General features: G+C 48.4%; 1 protein-coding gene across 1 annotated transcript; it reads left to right on the top strand.

Moving 5' to 3' along the window:
* Positions 1-1,037: 1,037 nt before the first annotated feature.
* Positions 1,038-16,586, top strand: DNAAF2 (dynein axonemal assembly factor 2). Its single transcript, XM_076345807.1, has 3 exons — positions 1,038-2,750; positions 13,223-13,369; positions 15,237-16,586. The coding sequence occupies exons 1-3, from the start codon at positions 1,047-1,049 to the stop codon at positions 15,807-15,809; spliced, it is 2,424 nt and encodes an 807-aa protein (XP_076201922.1). The 5' UTR covers positions 1,038-1,046; the 3' UTR covers positions 15,810-16,586.
* The last annotated feature ends 1,632 nt before the right edge of the window (positions 16,587-18,218 follow it).

An 18,218-nucleotide genomic window follows, 5' to 3' on the forward strand; every position in this document is an offset into this window, starting at 1 on the left:
ACAGGAGATACTGGAAATGCGGGCTGGGGTTTTTCTTTGGACAGGAAAGGTCTGGAGAAGATTGCGAGGCGTTATTTACTAATGGCAGTATATAATCTGTTTGCGGCTAATGTTATGCAGGCAGGGCGGGGAGAGGTAAGAGGAACAAGGACGTGGTCCTTTGAAACGTCTGCAGAAGGCAGGGAGGAGGAAATCTTGCTGAAGGAGCAATCAGGAAGGTGGGAAAGAGTCAGGGCCTGGCAGCGCTAACTTCTGCATCAGCAGTCGGTTTAGCTTACAGCGGAGAGCAGCCTGTCGGGACGTGGACCTGGTCCCTTTTCAACGGAACTAAGCAAAAACCTGCTCCAGCCACTCGCGGGCATCAAGACCGTGGGACCAGACTGGTGCTACCCCAAAGTGCCCAAATCAGGTGTAGAGCAGACAGGGGACCCTCAGCGCCGGCTGTTTTGTTTCACAGACCCTTTCCTGCTGTGCTGGCATCGACATGAGCGTGGCTCAGGGGGCAGGAGGGGGAGGAGGACAGCGGGGTACGGGCTCTGGAGGGGCCATTGGGGTGTGGGTGGAAGCTGGGTACAAGAGGTGGAAGCTGAACTGCCGAGGATCTAAACCCAAACCACAGGAGAGACTGCGCCAGCACTTCTGAATGTGCTCCCCGACCCTCAGCCAGGAGGGGAAGGCAGTGCTAGCTCAGGGACGTGGGGCAGGCAGGGAACACGAGCCTTGCAGAGGGATGAGCGGGAGACAGTGGAGAGCCACCCCTGTGGAAGACCGGGGTGAGGGCCGAGAGCCAGCACGAAGCCACTGAGGTGAAAGGAGGGGAAAGGCTCAGCGAGGCCAGAACGGCGGGCTCACAAGCAGAGAGGAATCGGACTCAGGAAGACCACTGGGGGAGGGCCCGCCATATTGTTTGGCGTCTCCATAGCAACTGGCCGGAGGGTCCGGCACCTCCATCTCGTTTACTGTCACCATAGCAACGACCACGGCCGGCCCGGAGGCGCCATCTTGTTTGGCGTCTCCACAGCAACGAGAACGGCCGGGCCGGAGCCATGGCGGGCGCGGGGCGGCTGGAGGACCTGGAGCTCAGCGCCGAGGAGGCGGAGCGGCTCCAACGGGCCTTCCGCGACGAGCAGTTCCGGGCGCTGTTCGCCGACTACGCGGCGGAGCTGGCCGACCCGGAGCAGAGGCGGCTGTACGAGGAGGAGGTGGCGGCCCTGGAGCGGGAACGCGGCGTGGAGGTGCGCTTCGTCCACCCCGAAGCGGGCTACGTGCTGCGCACTAGCCAGGCCGGCTCCCGCCGCTGCTACCTCAACGTCTGCAGCAACCCGCACGTCGGGGCGCCGCAGGCCCGCGCCGAGCCCGGCGGCCACCGCTGGGCCCTGCCCTACAGCCTGGCGCCGGGCCGCGAGGAGCTGGGCCGCGGCGGCCGCCGCCGCCTGGTCTACGACGTGGTCTTCCACCCGGCGGCGCTCCGCCTGGCCGCCCGCAGCGCCCGCTTCCGCCGCCTGCTCAGCGACACGGCGCTGGAGGCCGTGGAGCGCCACTGCGCCGTGCAGCTGGACCGCGCCAACGCCGCCGTCCTCCGCGGCACCAAGTACAAGGGCGTCCCGCAGGCGCCCGTCATCCGCACCCCGCTGCCCGGCGGCGCCCCGCCACCGCCCGCCGCCGGCGAGTCCCCGCTGCCGCCCTTCCCCTTCCCGCCCGCCGCAGCCCCGCCGCCGCCCGCCGCCCCCCCGCCGGCCCGGCCCGCCGGCCCCACCACGCCGCGCTGGAGCATCCGCCACCGCTCCTACGTGGACCTGCAAGACTACCGGTGCTGCCGCGACTCGGCGCCCAGCCCGGTGCCGCGGGAGCTGGTGGTGACGGTGGAGCTGCCGCTACTGCGCTCCGCCACCCAGGCCGCGCTGGAGATCCGCGGCCGGGAGCTGCGCCTCGACTCGCAGCGTCCCGCCTACCGCCTGCGCCTCCGCCTCCCCTACGACGTGGACGAGAACCGCGGGCGGGCCGCCTTCGACAAGGCCCAGCGGCAGCTCCTGGTCACGCTGCCCGTGGTGCCGCAGCTCGGCCCGCAGGAACCGCTAGGCCCGGGCGGGGAGCGGCTGGAGGAGGCCGAGCCCGGTGCGGAGGGGCGGGGCGAGCCGCCGGCGGCTGAGGCGGGCGGCGGGGCCGTGCCTCCCCCGGGCCCCGGCGGCGCGGCCCGGAGCACGTGCGGCGGCGGGGAGCTCGCCGAGCGCCCCGCGCAGCCACCCGCGGGCGGTGACCCGCCGCCGCCGCCGCCCTACTCCCGCGCCGCTTCCCCCGCTCCGAGCGCCAGCCCCGAGCTGGCCGCGCCCCGCGGCCCCGGCGGGGACGCCACTCCGTGCCCTCCCGAGAGGCCGGCCCCGCCGGCGGCAGAGAGCAGCCCCGGTGAGATGGCTTTTGCCCAGGGCTCCGGCAGCCCCGAGGCCGCCGCGTGCCCTCCCTTCCAGTGCCGGCAGGATGAGGCCTCCCTCACCCTGCTCCTGCATGTGCCCGGCATCCAGCCCCAGAGCCTCAGCGAGGACATGGGCACGAACCACTACAGCCTCCGCTTCTCCAGTGACACAGGCACCTATGCCCTCTTCCTACAGTTTCCTCCCGCAAACAGGCTGGCATCACGCGAGACCAGCGTTAGCGTGTCTGCCTACAACGCTGCTATCGGGCTCGCCAAAGCCCCCGGGAGCACCGGGCCCTGGGAGAAGTTCTGCTTCGGCCTTGACGCCTCTGGTCTGCAGGTAATGGCTTCAAAATGGCAGGGTTGGTGCATCATGCTCCCCAGAGTGCCACCGCTTCGCTGCAGTGTGTGACTTCTGCTGTTTGGATTCATTTACGACTGATGTCGCAGGGAGCTGTTAGGTTATCGGTCTGAGTTCAGAAGAAGTTGGTAGTGACGGAAACTGCTTCCCTCAGAGGGCTGTTACCGGATGTAAGTGGAACGACCTAATTAGTGCTAGTCTTGTACGAGCAGTACGAAGGTCATGTCACGGAGCTGACATCTTCGTCCTTGAATTGAATTGAAATGATGTCTGCCTCCCGCACTGATTTTTTTCTAAGGGAAATTCTGATGATGAGTGAAAATGGAGCCTGTCCTACGTCCTTAGTGTTAGCCTTCAAGGCCATGTAAATTGCTCATGCAGCCTATTCACATGAAGAAAGGAGATGTTTATAATACACCAGGTGTACACACCCATGCATACAGTGTCATGAAATGCAGGTGTGTGTGGAGTGAGTGTACTGTGTCTGTGTTTGAGGACAGAACTCCCATTTACAGCCCCAGGAACATTAGTTCAACCAGAGTAGTACAGCAAACAGCAGCTGTGAACTGCTGTCGATTGCCATTTTACCGGGCGAGTTCTTCATCTTCTCTTCTTACCAGTCTGAATATGATTCTAGTTTAGATGTTTTATTATTTTATGGGTCGTTAGGCAGCGATGCTCCCTGTGGCGGGAGGAGGTTGGCATGCCTGCTGAGAACTGGCAGTGTCCCCGCAAGGGGATGCTCAGCACTCTTGCCATCAAGAAACACAAGTTTTGTGGAGAACTACATTATTCTGTAAGCTCAGAGTTTCAAATGACTTATCATGAGCAGGGATTAAGTCTGCACAATTCTTGTGTAACCTTTCAGCCATGTGATTTTGAGTTTGTCTTTATTTTAGAACAATAAAATCCTTTGCAGGTTGGATCATGTACCATGGGAGTGCAAGTCCAGAAAACTGGCAGGCTTAAAGTATATCCGCTAGGATGGTGGCTTGGAGTATCTTAGTTGCTCCATCCCTGAAATTAGAAAATACTTCAGGATTCTGAAAGATATTTATCCAATTAGTGTATGTGCAGCTGAATCTTCACGTTTTAGTTCCCATTTAGCAGACAGCATACCTTTTCTGTAACAGCAACTCCTCTGAAGGAGGAGCTGATTGTTTCGGGTAAGTATCAAAGATGATGAATTTATTGAGAACCGCCTACACCGAACTGTTTGCAGTGCATTTCCTTTGCTTTTACTGGATCAGGAACCTGCAAGTCTGTGCAAGTGGGGCCACGAAACATTCGGCACTACTGTTAATTGGTGTGATCAAGTGCTGGGTGCCAATGCGACGTCAAGTAAGCCATTGTGCAAACCACGGCCTGTTTTCTGTGTAGGTACAGAAGGCACGGGGTAGGAACTACAGGCATTTTATCTGCCTTTTCAGAGAGTCTGAATATCCATCTCTTTCATCACGTACCGTGGTGTGTGTCCGTGCGCTTGCTTGTTGTTTTATGGCGTGGAGGCCTAAATGCAGGTTTTAAGGGAAAACAACAGCTTTCTGTGACTCTGTGTGGAGATACAGCTGAAAATTCAGTTTGGGAACAGGAAATTCTGCTGCAGTATCTCTTTAGTACTGTGATTGATGGACGTTTCTGCATGCTTTGATCTCAGTCTAATGATTGGAAAGTGTTTGGTATGTTCATTATTATGATTAGGGGAACATCTTTTAATTGAAAGTTGTTAAATGGGGATGCAGTGATGGAATTTTTGTCAATATCACATTTTTGGGAGTTAAAAAATCTTTGAATGTGCTGAATTTATTATATATTGCAAAATGTTTTGGGTGGAGTAGTAGTAGTAGGAGATTTGGCATTAGTCATAGGCCTCCCAGCCATTCATTCATGTAGCAGGCTAAAAAAGATTGATTTCTTCTGGGGTCCTTTTGGATACCGGGCCTGCAAATTGAAGCAGCTGAAATAGTCAGAAGTCATTTGTTCTGTTTGCTTTTTTTTAACTGTGCTATTTCCCAAAAGTGCCTGTGCCAGCGCTGATAGCTGCATTCACTCAGAGTGAAGTGAGAAAAATTAATATTTAATTAGAGCTACTATTATATGCTGTCTTCTGCCCATTAACTATTTGCTTGTGGTAGCTTCTCTGCTACTTATGTTGATTTCTTCAATTTGTCTGCTGTCATCTCTGGTGTTTTTCTGCTTTGACTCTCTTTCTATAAATCAGAGCTACGGTTCTTGCATTGAGATCTGCAAGGAGTTGCATCAGTCATAGAAGAGTGTTTTAGGAATGCATGCAGTAGCAGTGCCCTGTTTAAGCTCCCACTTCAGGGAGCTTTCAGTGGCCAAGGCGAGCAGGCATTTGATCCTGCACCTCCCAGTTGCGTTCCTGTCTGCTTGTTTGTAATCTCTTCTCCCACAGTAGCATCGCCAGAGGATAGTGCGTGGCGAAAGAAGAGGCCAGTGTTTTTTACGGGTATGACATTCCCACTCCGCTGTCTTCTGGGAAATTGGTTCTTACTGGAGACCAAGGGTTTCTGTGTTGTTTCATGGAACAGGTTCCTCACTGAGTTAGTTACTTCAGAAATCTGCCCAACTCGGTGATAGCTCGTGCCACAGCGGCTGTTACAGTACCCTGTTAGGCTGCCTGTGTAATTGTCTCCCATTAACTTGCCAAACAGCCAGGAAAATGTGTTGTGGTAATTCTTCACCGCGTGAGCAGAATGCATCTCGTCGGCAGCCTCGTCCCTGGACTATGATGTAGTGCAGCGCGTATTGCTTGATTTTGATTGCCTGTGCGCCTCTGCCCAGATCAACACGTACGATAATGGTGCCGGTAATTGCACAGTCCTGCCTTGCGTGTTTGTGATGTTCCTGTTATCGCACTGGCCTCTTTTCTTGTTGGAAATTGGTCTGATACAGATATTGGTAGAAGAATGAGTTGAGCTTGTCCTTAGGACACCATTCTTGAAACAGAATTTCAAGGACTGGTTTTCCTTTTGTAGTCAGATATGTTTGAATCCCTGTGCTGAAAGATGATATATTTAGAGCTCAGTTTCCATAGATGCTGAGCAGTCTGAATTCCCACCCCAGCAAGTGCTTATTTTGAGCAAGTCTTTACAGCGCAACAGTCCTCCCTGGACTTTAACTGTGTCATTGCAAGTATTCCTTCGTTTGGTAGCTCTTGATGTTGCTTTGGTTTTACTGCTTTCCCATACAATAGATAGCTCTCTGCTGACTCTGAGCCCTAACTTCTTGTCAGCGGTTGCAGCCGTTGCTTCTCTTTCTCTCTGAGTAGTTTCGCTCCTTGGCTAAACCGTAACATCCACACACTTGTTACGGTGAGCAGAAGTCCTATAAAAACAAAGATCCTGTAACTTTGGACTTCGTGGACCAGGGTCACATATTTCAGGGGTTTAAAAGTTACCTTTTGTCACTGGCCTTGTGCTTAATCGCTGCACCAGAGACCACACAGCGCTGATCTTTCTGCAGGGCTCACTCCAGGCCCTGTTTTTCCAGGGGAATAGAGACCCATGACCTGAGGAAGTTGCCTTCACTGTCTGCTCTTTGCCTCGAAGTACCAGCTGTGGGCTGTGCTCCCGCCATTACTCTTTATTGCAGTTCATCCACTAACGCCTTCTACATTTCTCACTTCCATTTGTTCAAATCCTGGGAGCTCAGGCCTAGGAAACTCCTGCATTGGAGAGTTCCCCCTTCATTTTAAGATGACAGAGCCCGGGGAGTAAATGATGAAAAAGAATGGTTGAGAGTTAAATAACCGTTAATAAAATTTGTAAGCCTGCCAGGCAAGGATTCCGAGAACAACATGTCCCAGAATGTCCTGGTTTATGGCAGAGCTGGAGTTGGGCAATTAATGAAATCATGTCTTTGTAAAGCACCGTCTTTTAATGTTTGGTCTCCTGGGGTTAAATGCTCAGTTCTTAACAGAAATAAAAGCCAGTTTTCTGGTGGGTGTATCTGAGCTACTGAGACTTGGAGGCTCAGTTATACTAGCATGTGAAACACGTTTGGTAGATAATTAATTCTGCCTGCAGTTTTTGGGTCATGTGTGCTCATTTTCACGTGATTAGAAAAAGATTGGTTAAAGTAATAATTCCCTTTCATGCTGATCCACACCCTTCCCGCCCTTCTCAGTGGACTGAAATGACTTTGTTCAGAGGATGTGTGCACTCACTCTCCTGGTCAGTGCTTCCCTCCTGGAGTCCCCCTCGCTGGGCAGGGAATCACTGCAGTCAGCCCATCCCTTTTATAATAAAAGCCCATGTTCTGTTATGGAGAATATTAAGATTTAACTCACGTAAACCCCCACAGGGCTCCAGAGAACAGCAGGGAGCAGTGTTTCCTCTGCGTTACTATGCATTGAGATTATGGGGGTTTTTTAACGTTTACAGTTGAAAAATATTATACTAAGCATTCCTGATTAGTTCATGGTTTGAACTAAGCATGAGTTATGCTGTTTGTGAGGTTTACTTAACATAGGTATCTAAAAGGGAATTGCATAGCCATAACAAAAGCTTTGTTTAACTTCTGTGTGAGTGTTGATGCCTTCATGGAGAATGTTTTAGACGAGTGTGTTACTGAGCATAAAAAAAGATGTGTGATTTTTCTGCTTGGCACAGCCACCAGCGCCTTGTGAAGGAGATCCTTTTGAAGCTCTTCTTGCTTTTTCCTTCAGAAAGCAGCCGGTAAATAACGCTGAAGCCCTGTGACCTCTGCTTGCTGCATGCACCGACTGTCACGTGTTGTTTTCTAACCCCTGGACTTAAGTCTTCTGCTTTGGCAACAGGTCTGCTGTGGGGCAGCTCCTCCAAGACAAACACCCGCTATGACCTGTTTACACAAAAAACCCCGTGGGAACAATATTATTTTTAGTTGTCTTTACAACAGAGGGACTTTCGGTCTTTGTAATTAATCCTCTCGTTATCTCATTGAACACGGTATTTGTCTTGTATGCGCTGTCAGGTCTATTGCACCCAGACAGATCCCGCGCTCTCCAGCCATGCTGGACATGCGCCTGGCATGGGGCTGCCAAGAGGCCACGTATTCCCGGGAAAAGAAGTCATCTGTGGGTGGCAGGGCTGCATTGCTCCCGGCACTGAGAGCATGCGGAAAGGGCTGTGGACTAGATGTGCTGCCATGGGCACGCTGCCTGGGGCCACGCTGGGGCTGTCCTCGTGCTCGGTGATCTCAGAATTGGGGCTTTTGCGGATAAATGTATTTCTTGGTTTGAGAGTCAACCAAGCGTGAAACCTAGAGAGCTGTGTTGGGAAGTATAAGACGTTTTAAGCCTATGCCACCTTTCAGGGAGAAATCTGTACCGGAGAGCTGCAGTATGCTCACAAGGTCAAACAAAGGTGCTGGGTCTCAGCTGGCTGGGGCAGTCTGGCTAGCTGTACTGCTGCGTCTAGGTTTTGCCCTTATTTCCAAGCTATTTTGAGTTGTGTTACATGCTTTCTTTGAAAGTCAGGCTTATAATTTTCAACTTCCAAGCTACTATAAAGAGTTAATATAATAGTTAGGGGTTACTTCTTAGAAGATGATGCTAGAAACTAGGACTGTTGTGCTTAATCCTACGACAGTTTATTTTGGTTCAGCTAATTCTGTGCTCAGTGTTTCAGGACTCTTGGCAAGTTTTTTGGGAGGTCAGAAGAGGACAGAAAAGGAGAACAGAACAAACTTATTGTTTGATTTTTTCCAAAGTAAACTCTTTCCCAAACTGCATTAAGAAACATAATTAGTTTGCTTTTGCTATAAACCAAACTAATTTCTGAATAGAATCATAGAATGATTTGAGTTGGAAGGGACCTTAAAGATCATCTACTTCCAACCCCCCTGCCATGGGCAGGGACACCTTCCACTAGCCCAGGTTGCTCAAAGCCCCGTCCAACCTGACCTTGAACACTTCCAGGGATGGGGCATCCACAACTTCTCTGGGCAACCTGTTCCTGTGCCTCACCACCCTCAGAGCGAAGAATTTCTTCCTTATAGCTAATCTAAATCTCCCCTCTTTCAGTTGAAAGCCATTGCCCCTTGTCCTATCACTACAGGCCTTTGTAAAAAGTCCCTCTCCAGCTTTCCTGTAGGCCCCTTCAGGTACTGGAAGGCTGCTATAGGGTCTCCCCGAAGCCTTCTCTTCTCCAGGCTGAACAACCCCAACTCTCTCCACCTTTCTTCATGGGAGAGGTGTTCCATCCCCCTGATCATTTTTGTGACCCTCCTCTGGACCCGCTCCAACAGGTCCGTGTCTGTCTTACGTTGGGGGCCCCAGAGCCGGACGCAGTGCTGCAGGTGGGGTCTCACGAGAGTGGAGTAGAGGGGCAGAATCCCCTCCTTTGACCTGCTGGCCACGCTGCTTTGTTGCAGCCCTTTAATTGGTAGATGCATTATGGGAATAACATACTTACACAAAACAGTTATGTCAGGAAACATTATTAACCTACTGATTAAGCTCATGAAAGCTTCTTTTGAGCTGTTTAATCTTTGCAGTCATGAATACCTTATAAAAGTTTTCACCCCGAGTACAGGTACTTTCATTCACCAAAACTTAAGAGCTTCAGATTCTCGTGCTGAGCTGGTTTGCAATGGGACCCTGCAAACTGAGAGGCTGGGAGATCCCTAGATCCAAGTCCCTTTTCATATTGGCATCGGCTTCTCATTACAGAAGACGTGCAAATCCTGAAATCTGTCCCGCTTTTAAAACTGTTGCAGCCTGTGTGGGAGGTAACTCTGGATGGTAACTGGCTACGAGTTTGGATAAAGTAATGCAGAACAAACTCTTTGAGTGTTAAAGGGCAGCTGTGGGGGGACCGGCTTTGCTCTGTGGCTGCTGGTGTTGCAGCCGTTGCTGCTACGCGCTGTCAGTGCTGTGCGATACGAGGACGGTTTTGAATGATGAAGTGTTCTAGAAACCAAAGTCATTCCTGCTAACGTTTATGTTAATTTGGTCTCAGTTTAGTCACAGGGAAAAACGAATGTGTACCAAACAGCAGATGACAGTATGTGCAGGGAAAAACAAATTTAATTCTAAGTTGCTAAGAGAGTATCATAAATATCAGAAAATAAACTGTTTAAACTGAAGAATTATTTTACAGGGTCACTGAAATCATCTGCAGATGGTTGTCCTTTGCTGCTCTTCCAAGCCAGAGCAAACAGGCTTTAAAATAAATTCCTGAATCATTTTTTGCCAAGGTCTGTGCTTTGATAACATCTGCAGTAATATAAACGCTTCAGCGTATACTCACCGTGAATGCAAAGTCTGAATTAACAGTTGCTGGCTGTCTGAACAGGCTAATGATAATCATTATATTGATAACAAACAGCATTGCTTGTTCATACAGCACAAGGTACTGTGATTTATGGCAGGCCACTGGGTAATGCTGTGATAAAGTTTTAAATACTTACTTGAAATGGAAGTGTAGTACTCTGGGAATACGGTGTCGAGCTGGTACGAAACCTGGTCAAATTGGTTTATAGTAATTAGTCAAAATGATAGGAACATCGTCACAGCAGTTACTTTTTATCCTCCTGTAAAGGACTGATCAATAGACTTTCCATTCATTTTTTCTTTTTTAACAGTATTTTCTGTGAAGAAGAGAAATTATTTTGCTTTTAATCAGGGAAAAAACCGTCAGAAAGATTTATTGGGTTGGTTGCCAAAGTGCAAAGTCGTCTTTGCGTTGAGGATGAAAGGCTGTCGCTCTTTTCTGGTAGCCATGGTTGACACGCAGCGCTGGCACTCGCACCCCTGACCTGCGGAGGCAGTTTCTATACGGAGCTCTCAGCCTCACGTTCTCTCCTAAGGGTCCGCCCGGTTTTCTTCATTGTATCTCTGCTTTGGTGTGCATAAACTGTCTCCTGCTGTTTCAGAAATACCTCCATGAAGCCGTTCCTGCGTTTCATGGGACACTGGGTGCTGAGCCCCACCGCAGAGCGCTCCCTTTGCCACTGCTGCTGTTTCACCACGGCGCTGGCTTCGGAGGCAACGGCTCTGCAGCGTCTGCAAGTGACCCTGTGGTTAAAGTTGCTTCAGACAAAGCGATCTAAGGATGTGATTTGCAATATTTAGACCTAACAGAAAACATTTCATTACCTGTTGGCTTTTCAAGCATCTCCTCTCCCGATTCCTGTGCCTGTGATTTCTTTTTATTGTTACGCTGCTTATGGACATGAGCAAGGTCGGGGACCAACTTTGTTAAGAGCACAAATGCACAGTAAGAGAGTCCTTTCACAAAAGGCTTATGCTCTAGCTAGACAAAACAAATGCAGGTTCAGAGGGAAAAAAATACTGTTTTCCTCATTTTATATAGGAAAAATGGAGGCAAAGAGACTTGCTCACAGTCACAGTAGTCCAGGAGAGAGAATCGAAGGAAGATTGCTGACTGCAAAACCCACGGTCGTTCTTTCCCCAAGCAGGGTGTTGAGATGTGGAGATCTTGTAGCAGTTATTTTGGAGGAAAAACAGTAACAAACACTGGCCTTTTTTTTTTTTTTTTTTTTTTTTTTAATCCTCACTCAAATGGCAAGTCTCCAGCTTTTAGGAAAACGTTCTCGCTCTTAAAATGAAAACACGGAGTGTGAAGGAGTGGAGGTGTCAGCTAAAGGTGAATTACTGGCAGGTGACTTAAGTTTCTCGGCTGGGTGAGGAGAGTCGTCGTGCTGGAGCAGAGGGTGCTTTGCTGCACTTTCCTTCTAAGCGAAGGCAGGATACCAGGACGGGCTGAACCGCCATCGCGCTTGGCAGCGTGCCGAAAACCCCGCGGAAGGGAAGTTGAGCTGTTCTGTCTGTGATGTGTGGGCAAAGCGATGCTTGCGGAGGTGGAAATGTATCTCTTGAGCTGCCCAAGGCCTTGCCAGTGATCTAGTTCATGAGCTTGGGGGAGTTTCGGTGCTGCACGGATTTTGCGTCTGTACTCCCTGCCTTGTTCCTTTACTCCGACAGCTTCTCTTGAACTCTGCAGAATATTTCTGCAAGCCTGAAGCACTGGCAGGGTCCCTCTCTGGCAGACAAGAAAGGATGCTTAGGCTTTCTATACAAAAATGCAAGCAGTAGGTACGTTACTAGAGGGTTTTCTGTCAGGGCAGCCCTGCTGTAGTTTAATCTTTCCACAAACTGTCTCAGCATCCGATGTTGGATGTTTGCCTTTTGTAATCTTTCCGGATAGAAAATGAATTCAGTCCTCTGGTTTTGAAAACCAGCAATAGGTATGTTATGACTTTCCATATTGTGATTTCTAATTTAAATAGTGAAAAAATACTACTCTGTTTTATTTTTCCCATACAGAATTTTTTTTTTAAGATGACAGTTAAATTTTGTACCTTAGATACTGTGCGGCATCTGGCTGTGCATAAGGCTACATCCACAGGGGGCCAAAAATGTGCAGAATTGCCTTTTTGCTTCTCAGTCCGCAAGATGTCAGTGATAATTGAATTTAACTTTCATCGCGTTGACAAGAGGGCAAAAATGGACTGAGAAATTTAAAAGTATGACTTAAAGTAGAAGGCTTGCAACTTTTTCCTGCTATTTCCAATTAAACAGTTCATTGTTAAACGGGAAAGGTAATTCACAGAACATAAGAATAGTCCTCTAGGTTAGACAATTTTTATTGTGCCAATGTCTGTCCTTACCCGCGGCCTACAGTAGATGATTTAGGAAGAATTTGAGGACAGGGAAAGCTCTGCAGTTCTTATGAAACAGCCCCTCCAGGATATATTTTAGGACCTTTAATTACCTGTAACTGATTCAAATCCTTAAACCTGTAGCAACATGTTTCACATCGTTTGTGAACTGCATATTAACAGCCTCAAAACATGTCCCAGACTGTCGTCTTTAACTGTGGATACCTCTCTGTTTCTTCCAACTGGTGTTTACACTTGCCTAAATGGAGATCTGAGGAGCCTCCGTGGATGGATGTGAAATGGATATAGCCATGCATGTTTCATAGCCTTTGCTTTAGAAGGTCTGATCTTGAAGCCTGAGGGTTCAAAGATCCTGCAGTGACAGTCCAAGGAGGTGTTTGCGTTTTCCTAAAGACAGACACTGAAACAAATCCATAAAAGGTGGATTTTATGGATCCTTAACATCACCTTCCTGGTGTTAAGACAGGTGAGGACAGTAGAACAATGTTGGTGCAAATCATTCCTCAGAGGGAGTCTAAATCTATATATTTGTCACGTATCGAAAGAGAGAAAACATATGCTTCTTTTATCTTTGTGTATGATGCAGATCCGTACTTGAAATGAGCTAAGCACTGGTCTCCAATTCATTTCACCTCATTACTTCTGAACATCCGACTTAGAATTTCTCTATCGAGACATGAGTGTGCTGTGAAACTTGTATTGTGAATCAGTGTCCTGGCTTTGTTTGGACTGAGTTTCTTGCTCCAGTACCGCTGAGGTGTAGTACGAAAAGAACATAACCTGCTCTTTCTTTTCTTTAGGAAAGATTGTTTGTCAGTGAAGAAAACGTTGATGGATTTCTAGGCACTGTTTTATGCCCTTCCTTTTGCTCCCAATCAGCGCTGGAAAGTCAGCCGTTAATTGAAGTGCTTGATGTTACTGAGGACAGAATTCAAATCAGGCTGAAGGTAAGGATCTCTCTGGCAGTAGTACGTATTGCTGACTGATTTATGTACTTCAGCAAGATCGTATCAAATCTGACCGAAACACCTTTGTTCCTGTTTTGTCTTGATACAGCAGGGAAAACCGTGGAGTAGGGTATATTTGCAAGTATATATGTCAGTTTTGAGAAACATGCGTTCACGTTTGTGCCATTTAATGTGACCAAGGGATTGAAACCTCCTATACTTCATTGGGAAGATGGAGAACTGCGATACAATCGTTAAAGACAGTGCTTTCTCCTTGCAGGAATACAGCATGGCACGCACACGCTAAATCTCTCGCTGGTATTAAAAGAAAAAAATCACTAAGTAACTACCTAGTATCCCTCATTCAGAGGGACTCCAAGCGCTTTCAGGTCAGAGCTGATGACAACGTGCTGCAAACAACTCAGGGCAGATGTCATCAGAACAAAACCAGAATAAAGCAGTGAATAATCCACGTCCTTCAAATACCCAAAAGTTTGGGTTCATGTACTGGAGCCCGCAGTTAAAGCATGCCGTCTCATTCAGGCTACCCTTCTTTCTCAGTCACCCTGTCTACTTAAAGGATACAAGGTAGTCTGTTTCTGAGGTCTGCCACGGGATTAAAATGACCTCCCTTTGCAACATAGGAGATGGACAGATGAAGAGAACAAAAAGTTAGTTTTGTGAAGAGGAAAATGTGAGGTAAAGCCCCCAAATCGATTGGGGTTTCTTGGCAGACACTGCATCAGAAATTCATTTAAAACTTTTCTTAAAGGAAACACGGAAAGATAATATGCAGGGATGATCAGGTTACTTCTGTGGCCATAAACTGGAGACTGCAGATATAGTTAATGAGTAGACAGCTTCTTGGAAAGCAAGTTCAGATGAAGCATGTGACCTCTGGAACTATGCTGGTGGAGGACCGAGGAGTTTAGCCTAAAGATAGTGGCTCCAGCATTACTTGACAGGCTTAACTTTTGTAGCTGGTGTGGACTGTACATAAAAATTTAAAATTCAGGTTGTTGGAGAGCAAATGTGGATGTTTTGGTACCCGAGAAAGGGAAGCTAAGATATCTTAAATCCCTTGGACATTCATGTAGGAGAATCATCCAGTGCTGAGAAGGACTTATTAGTGTTTCTTTTGTTTCTTGCTGGAGTGAGCACTGGTTTTAGGGTCAGAGAGGGCTGGGTGTGTGAGAGAGCGACTCAATCTTTGAATCCATGAATCCAGCTGCTCCTGGACAGATGCCTGCCTGATCCTGACTGTCCACTGATAGGGACATATGAGTTACCAGCTGGTTTTTGCTAAAGCAGCCAATAGCTAATGGTGAAAGTGGGTAGCTGCTATTTAGACGGCACCGGGTCTCCCAGTTCATACTCTCCTGAGGCAAACCGTAGCAATTCCTGGATTAACTCGCTTAGGCCGATTGAGAAAGACAGCTCACTTACCAGTTACACCTTTCACATACGACAGGACGGTGATTTCCCTAATCGCAAGGTTAAAGCACACTTCTTGCAATGAGAGTTTAAGATCCCTTGGCTGATTTTGTGGCCCCTGAGTTCTAGAAAACAACAGCCAGGGTGTGGTGAGTTGCCAGTCTTCCCTGCTGTTAATTGCGACAGAGGCTGTGGCCACTTGGCAGCTGCCCAGCAGCATTTCCTATTGCAGAGGAAACCCTTGGGAGGCAAACAACCTCCCTGCCACTCATTCCCACGCGCGCGGTACAAGATCAGGAAAACCTCAGCACCGCACTGACTCCGCTTTCTGGAAGTAGATGTTGGAGAAACAGGTGTCTTGGCCTGTCTTTACAGCAGTTTTGTGTGCCCAGTCCGTTTCGACTATAAAACAATTCATTTCTTTTCTCGACAGCCGCAGGAAGCAGTCCATTCTGAACGTGACGGAAAACAACAAACGCTTAGCAGCTCAGGAGGGGATCTCGCTGAAAAGACGAATGGCGACTACCCCCAAGCAAAGGCAGAAACAAACTGTACTGCAGCTGACACAGCTGAAGAAGAACGTGCTGCAGAAACCAACAAAACTTCCACATCTTTTGCAACAGCTGAAACAATAGGAAAAGTAGGTTGTAGTTCACACCATTGTTTGCAGCATGAACCTTCTGACACCAGTTCAGCGATTCCTGGCGAATCTAGGAGAAAGGAACCAGATTTAGAAAGTGCCGTTGCAGTAGGCGAAATGGCCGTGGCCGCAGACTCTGAAAAACAAGCAGGCCTTCTGCTGGAGGGGTGGGCGAAAGCAGAAGGGGATGAAGCGGCTGCGCCCACAGGGTTGGCACAGGGGAACCAACGCAGCTCGGAGAGCAGGCCAGCCTCCCCAGTTCTCCAAGAAGTGAGCACGCAGGATGGGAGCGTGCAGATCGTTAGGGATCACGTAACGCACTGCCCGGTCGTGTTTCAGAATTCTTTGCTGTATGAATTGGACTAGTTTAATTATTTTGGGATTTCCTTCTGTTGTTCGAGGCTTACTGCGACTTCCACGTGCTGGTTTATGACTTCAGGGCTAAGAGTAGAACACAGGTTCCTACTGAAACTGTTTTGTTCACACGTCAACATAGAATACTTACGTTGTTAACAATTTCTGAAGTTAATAGGTCTGAATCTTCTAATCACATGTATAGGCTGAAATAGTTTTACTTACAAGAAAGATGCAGTTGAAGGGGAATCTTATATTTATTGTTTACATAACTTTCTTAGTCTCTTGCTACATTACAGGGATTATTTGTATATATCCTTTTTCTAATGGCTCCCTCGGGAATTGCTGTGTTTAGTCCACCTAGAAATGAGCAGTATTCATCATTTTTCAAACCTTTCATTTTGTGATAACTGCAAGATTAGACTTGCACTGATTTTTAGCAATCAAATGAAATTTCTAATTACACGGAGAAGTTCTAATTAGTCTCCCAGAAATAATCAACACTTACACCATGTATTCCATCCTAGCACATTACTTCAGAACACGGCATCCAAACATACCCCAATCTGTCAACCGAACGAATTCAATTGCACAATAAAAACATCCTCTCTTGTTGCACGTCTGCTACTAAGTATGTACAGTTTGTAAATTGGATTCACTTTATCCAGATTAGCTTTACTTTTCAGAAAGTTCCCCACGAGCTTCAGCGTGCTGTTTGCTGGTCCGTCTCTCTAAGGTGCGATAACCGAAAGAACATATTTAATAATAATAAACTTTCAGTTCCCTTTCTCACTGCTTCTGAAATAACTTCTGTTTCCTTTTGAGTTGTACGAGACACAGATGTGCTTTAGAAGAAAGTTAACTTTGACTTCTTTCACAGCTGCTCTGGAATTACTCTTCCATTTCTACGTTAAATGCGAGTGCGTGCAGTGGGGGTACATGGTGTAAGCTCTATTCTAAGTAAGTTCAGCGGAAGCCACAGCGGCCAAAAGCACCTGCCCTGCCCTCTACGGCAGCACAACACTGACCCAGCTGAAGGAGGGTAAGTGGTTTGCTGGGTTAAGTTTCACCCCGATCAGCTCTGTCACACAGTCGCGCAGCTCCTTGTGGGAGGTGTCGACGGGCTGAGGCACAGGCCTGGCTTTTGCAGCATCAGCTCTGACTCGGTGAAACTATGAAAATGGAGCAAGTACCAAAGCTGGTACAAAATCCTGGCAGTTAAATTACCCCTGGAAAAAAAAAGAGCATCTTATCGTGGTCACAATAAGCATCCGTATACTACTGGCAGTATTTCACAAAACTGGGCGTTCTCTCAAATGAACGTTTAACCGATATATTCGCAACCTGTAAAGCAGGTGACAAATGGTGGTAAAAGAAAAGCCTTGCTGCATGCCCTTCCATTCGTAAGTAACTGCTGTAGCCGGAGTCCTAAGGGCACCAACCCCATTTTCTCTAATTAAAAAAAAAAAAAAAAGCTGCTTTTTTTTTTTCCTCTCCAAATCTCTCAGCATAAAATCTACCTCTAAATATCACACGCCTGTCACCTTAGCGTAGCGTTTCCTTTAACGTGCTCCTCTGTTCTACAAAAAGCTGCTCGTGTGCTACTGCTACCAGTTGTGCTTCAAAGTGGAGTGCCATTAAAGCAGCCGTGCCGCTAGACTCGGAACAGGCGAGGAAGTGTTCGATGTTAACGAACGGCTCTGCTCTCCCCCGTTCACGGCTTTCAGCTCCAGTTCAGCGTGTTTCCATTACACAGCAGTATTTTTTACTGGTCGTTTTACGCAGCTGACTAATTTGAAAGCGAACTTTTTTTTGATCCAAACAAAAGAGGTGTCGTGCCACCCATTTGTTACTCTATTCTGCCTCAATTAGTGAGTTCATTAAAAATTTAATGAAGTTAAATGCACGCTACTCAAACGGGTGACGGCATGTGTTCAGCCCTCCGGATTAAAGACAAGACACCTCCCACCCCCCCAGTCCTGACTTTATTTCTAGCAAGACGAGATGACATCATCTTTTTGTGAGAATCAAGAACTTCTCTGGTATTACAAAACAACTGAATTTTATTTCGGCAGAACTAAAAAAATCATGTATTTATCTACATTGTAATAAAAACAATGAAATTTTTTTTTTCCTTCATATATTCATCGCAACCAAACCAGGACACAGGTATCGGGCATGAAGCAACCCCGGGCGGGATGGTGGGAGGTGCCGGTACCGCCGGCGGAGGCGGCGTGCGAAGCCCGGCTCCCACCGGGGCCGGAGCTCGGGAGGGCTTGGTCCCCTCGCCCGCTCCTCACCACCCCCAGCACGGCGCTGCGGGCAGCACCGCTCTGATGGGGGAAAAAACCTCACGCCAGAGCACTGTAAGCACCAGAAAAGATGCACTTAAATACAAGTTTTCTCCTCCTCCTCCCAGTA

Source organism: Aptenodytes patagonicus, chromosome 7 (genome assembly GCF_965638725.1).
Source record: "Aptenodytes patagonicus chromosome 7, bAptPat1.pri.cur, whole genome shotgun sequence".
In the NCBI taxonomy this organism is placed as follows: domain Eukaryota; kingdom Metazoa; phylum Chordata; class Aves; order Sphenisciformes; family Spheniscidae; genus Aptenodytes; species Aptenodytes patagonicus.

Bases quoted from the DNA above. Each gene is read 5' to 3' on its own strand.
- DNAAF2 (XM_076345807.1), top strand. From the start codon at position 1,047: ATGGCGGGCGCGGGGCGGCTGGAGGACCTGGAGCTCAGCGCCGAGGAG. The intron at 2,751-13,222 runs GTAATGGCTTCA...TCTTTTCTTTAG, and splicing joins TTGACGCCTCTGGTCTGCAG to GAAAGATTGTTTGTCAGTGA. The intron at 13,370-15,236 runs GTAAGGATCTCT...TTTTCTCGACAG, and splicing joins GAATTCAAATCAGGCTGAAG to CCGCAGGAAGCAGTCCATTC.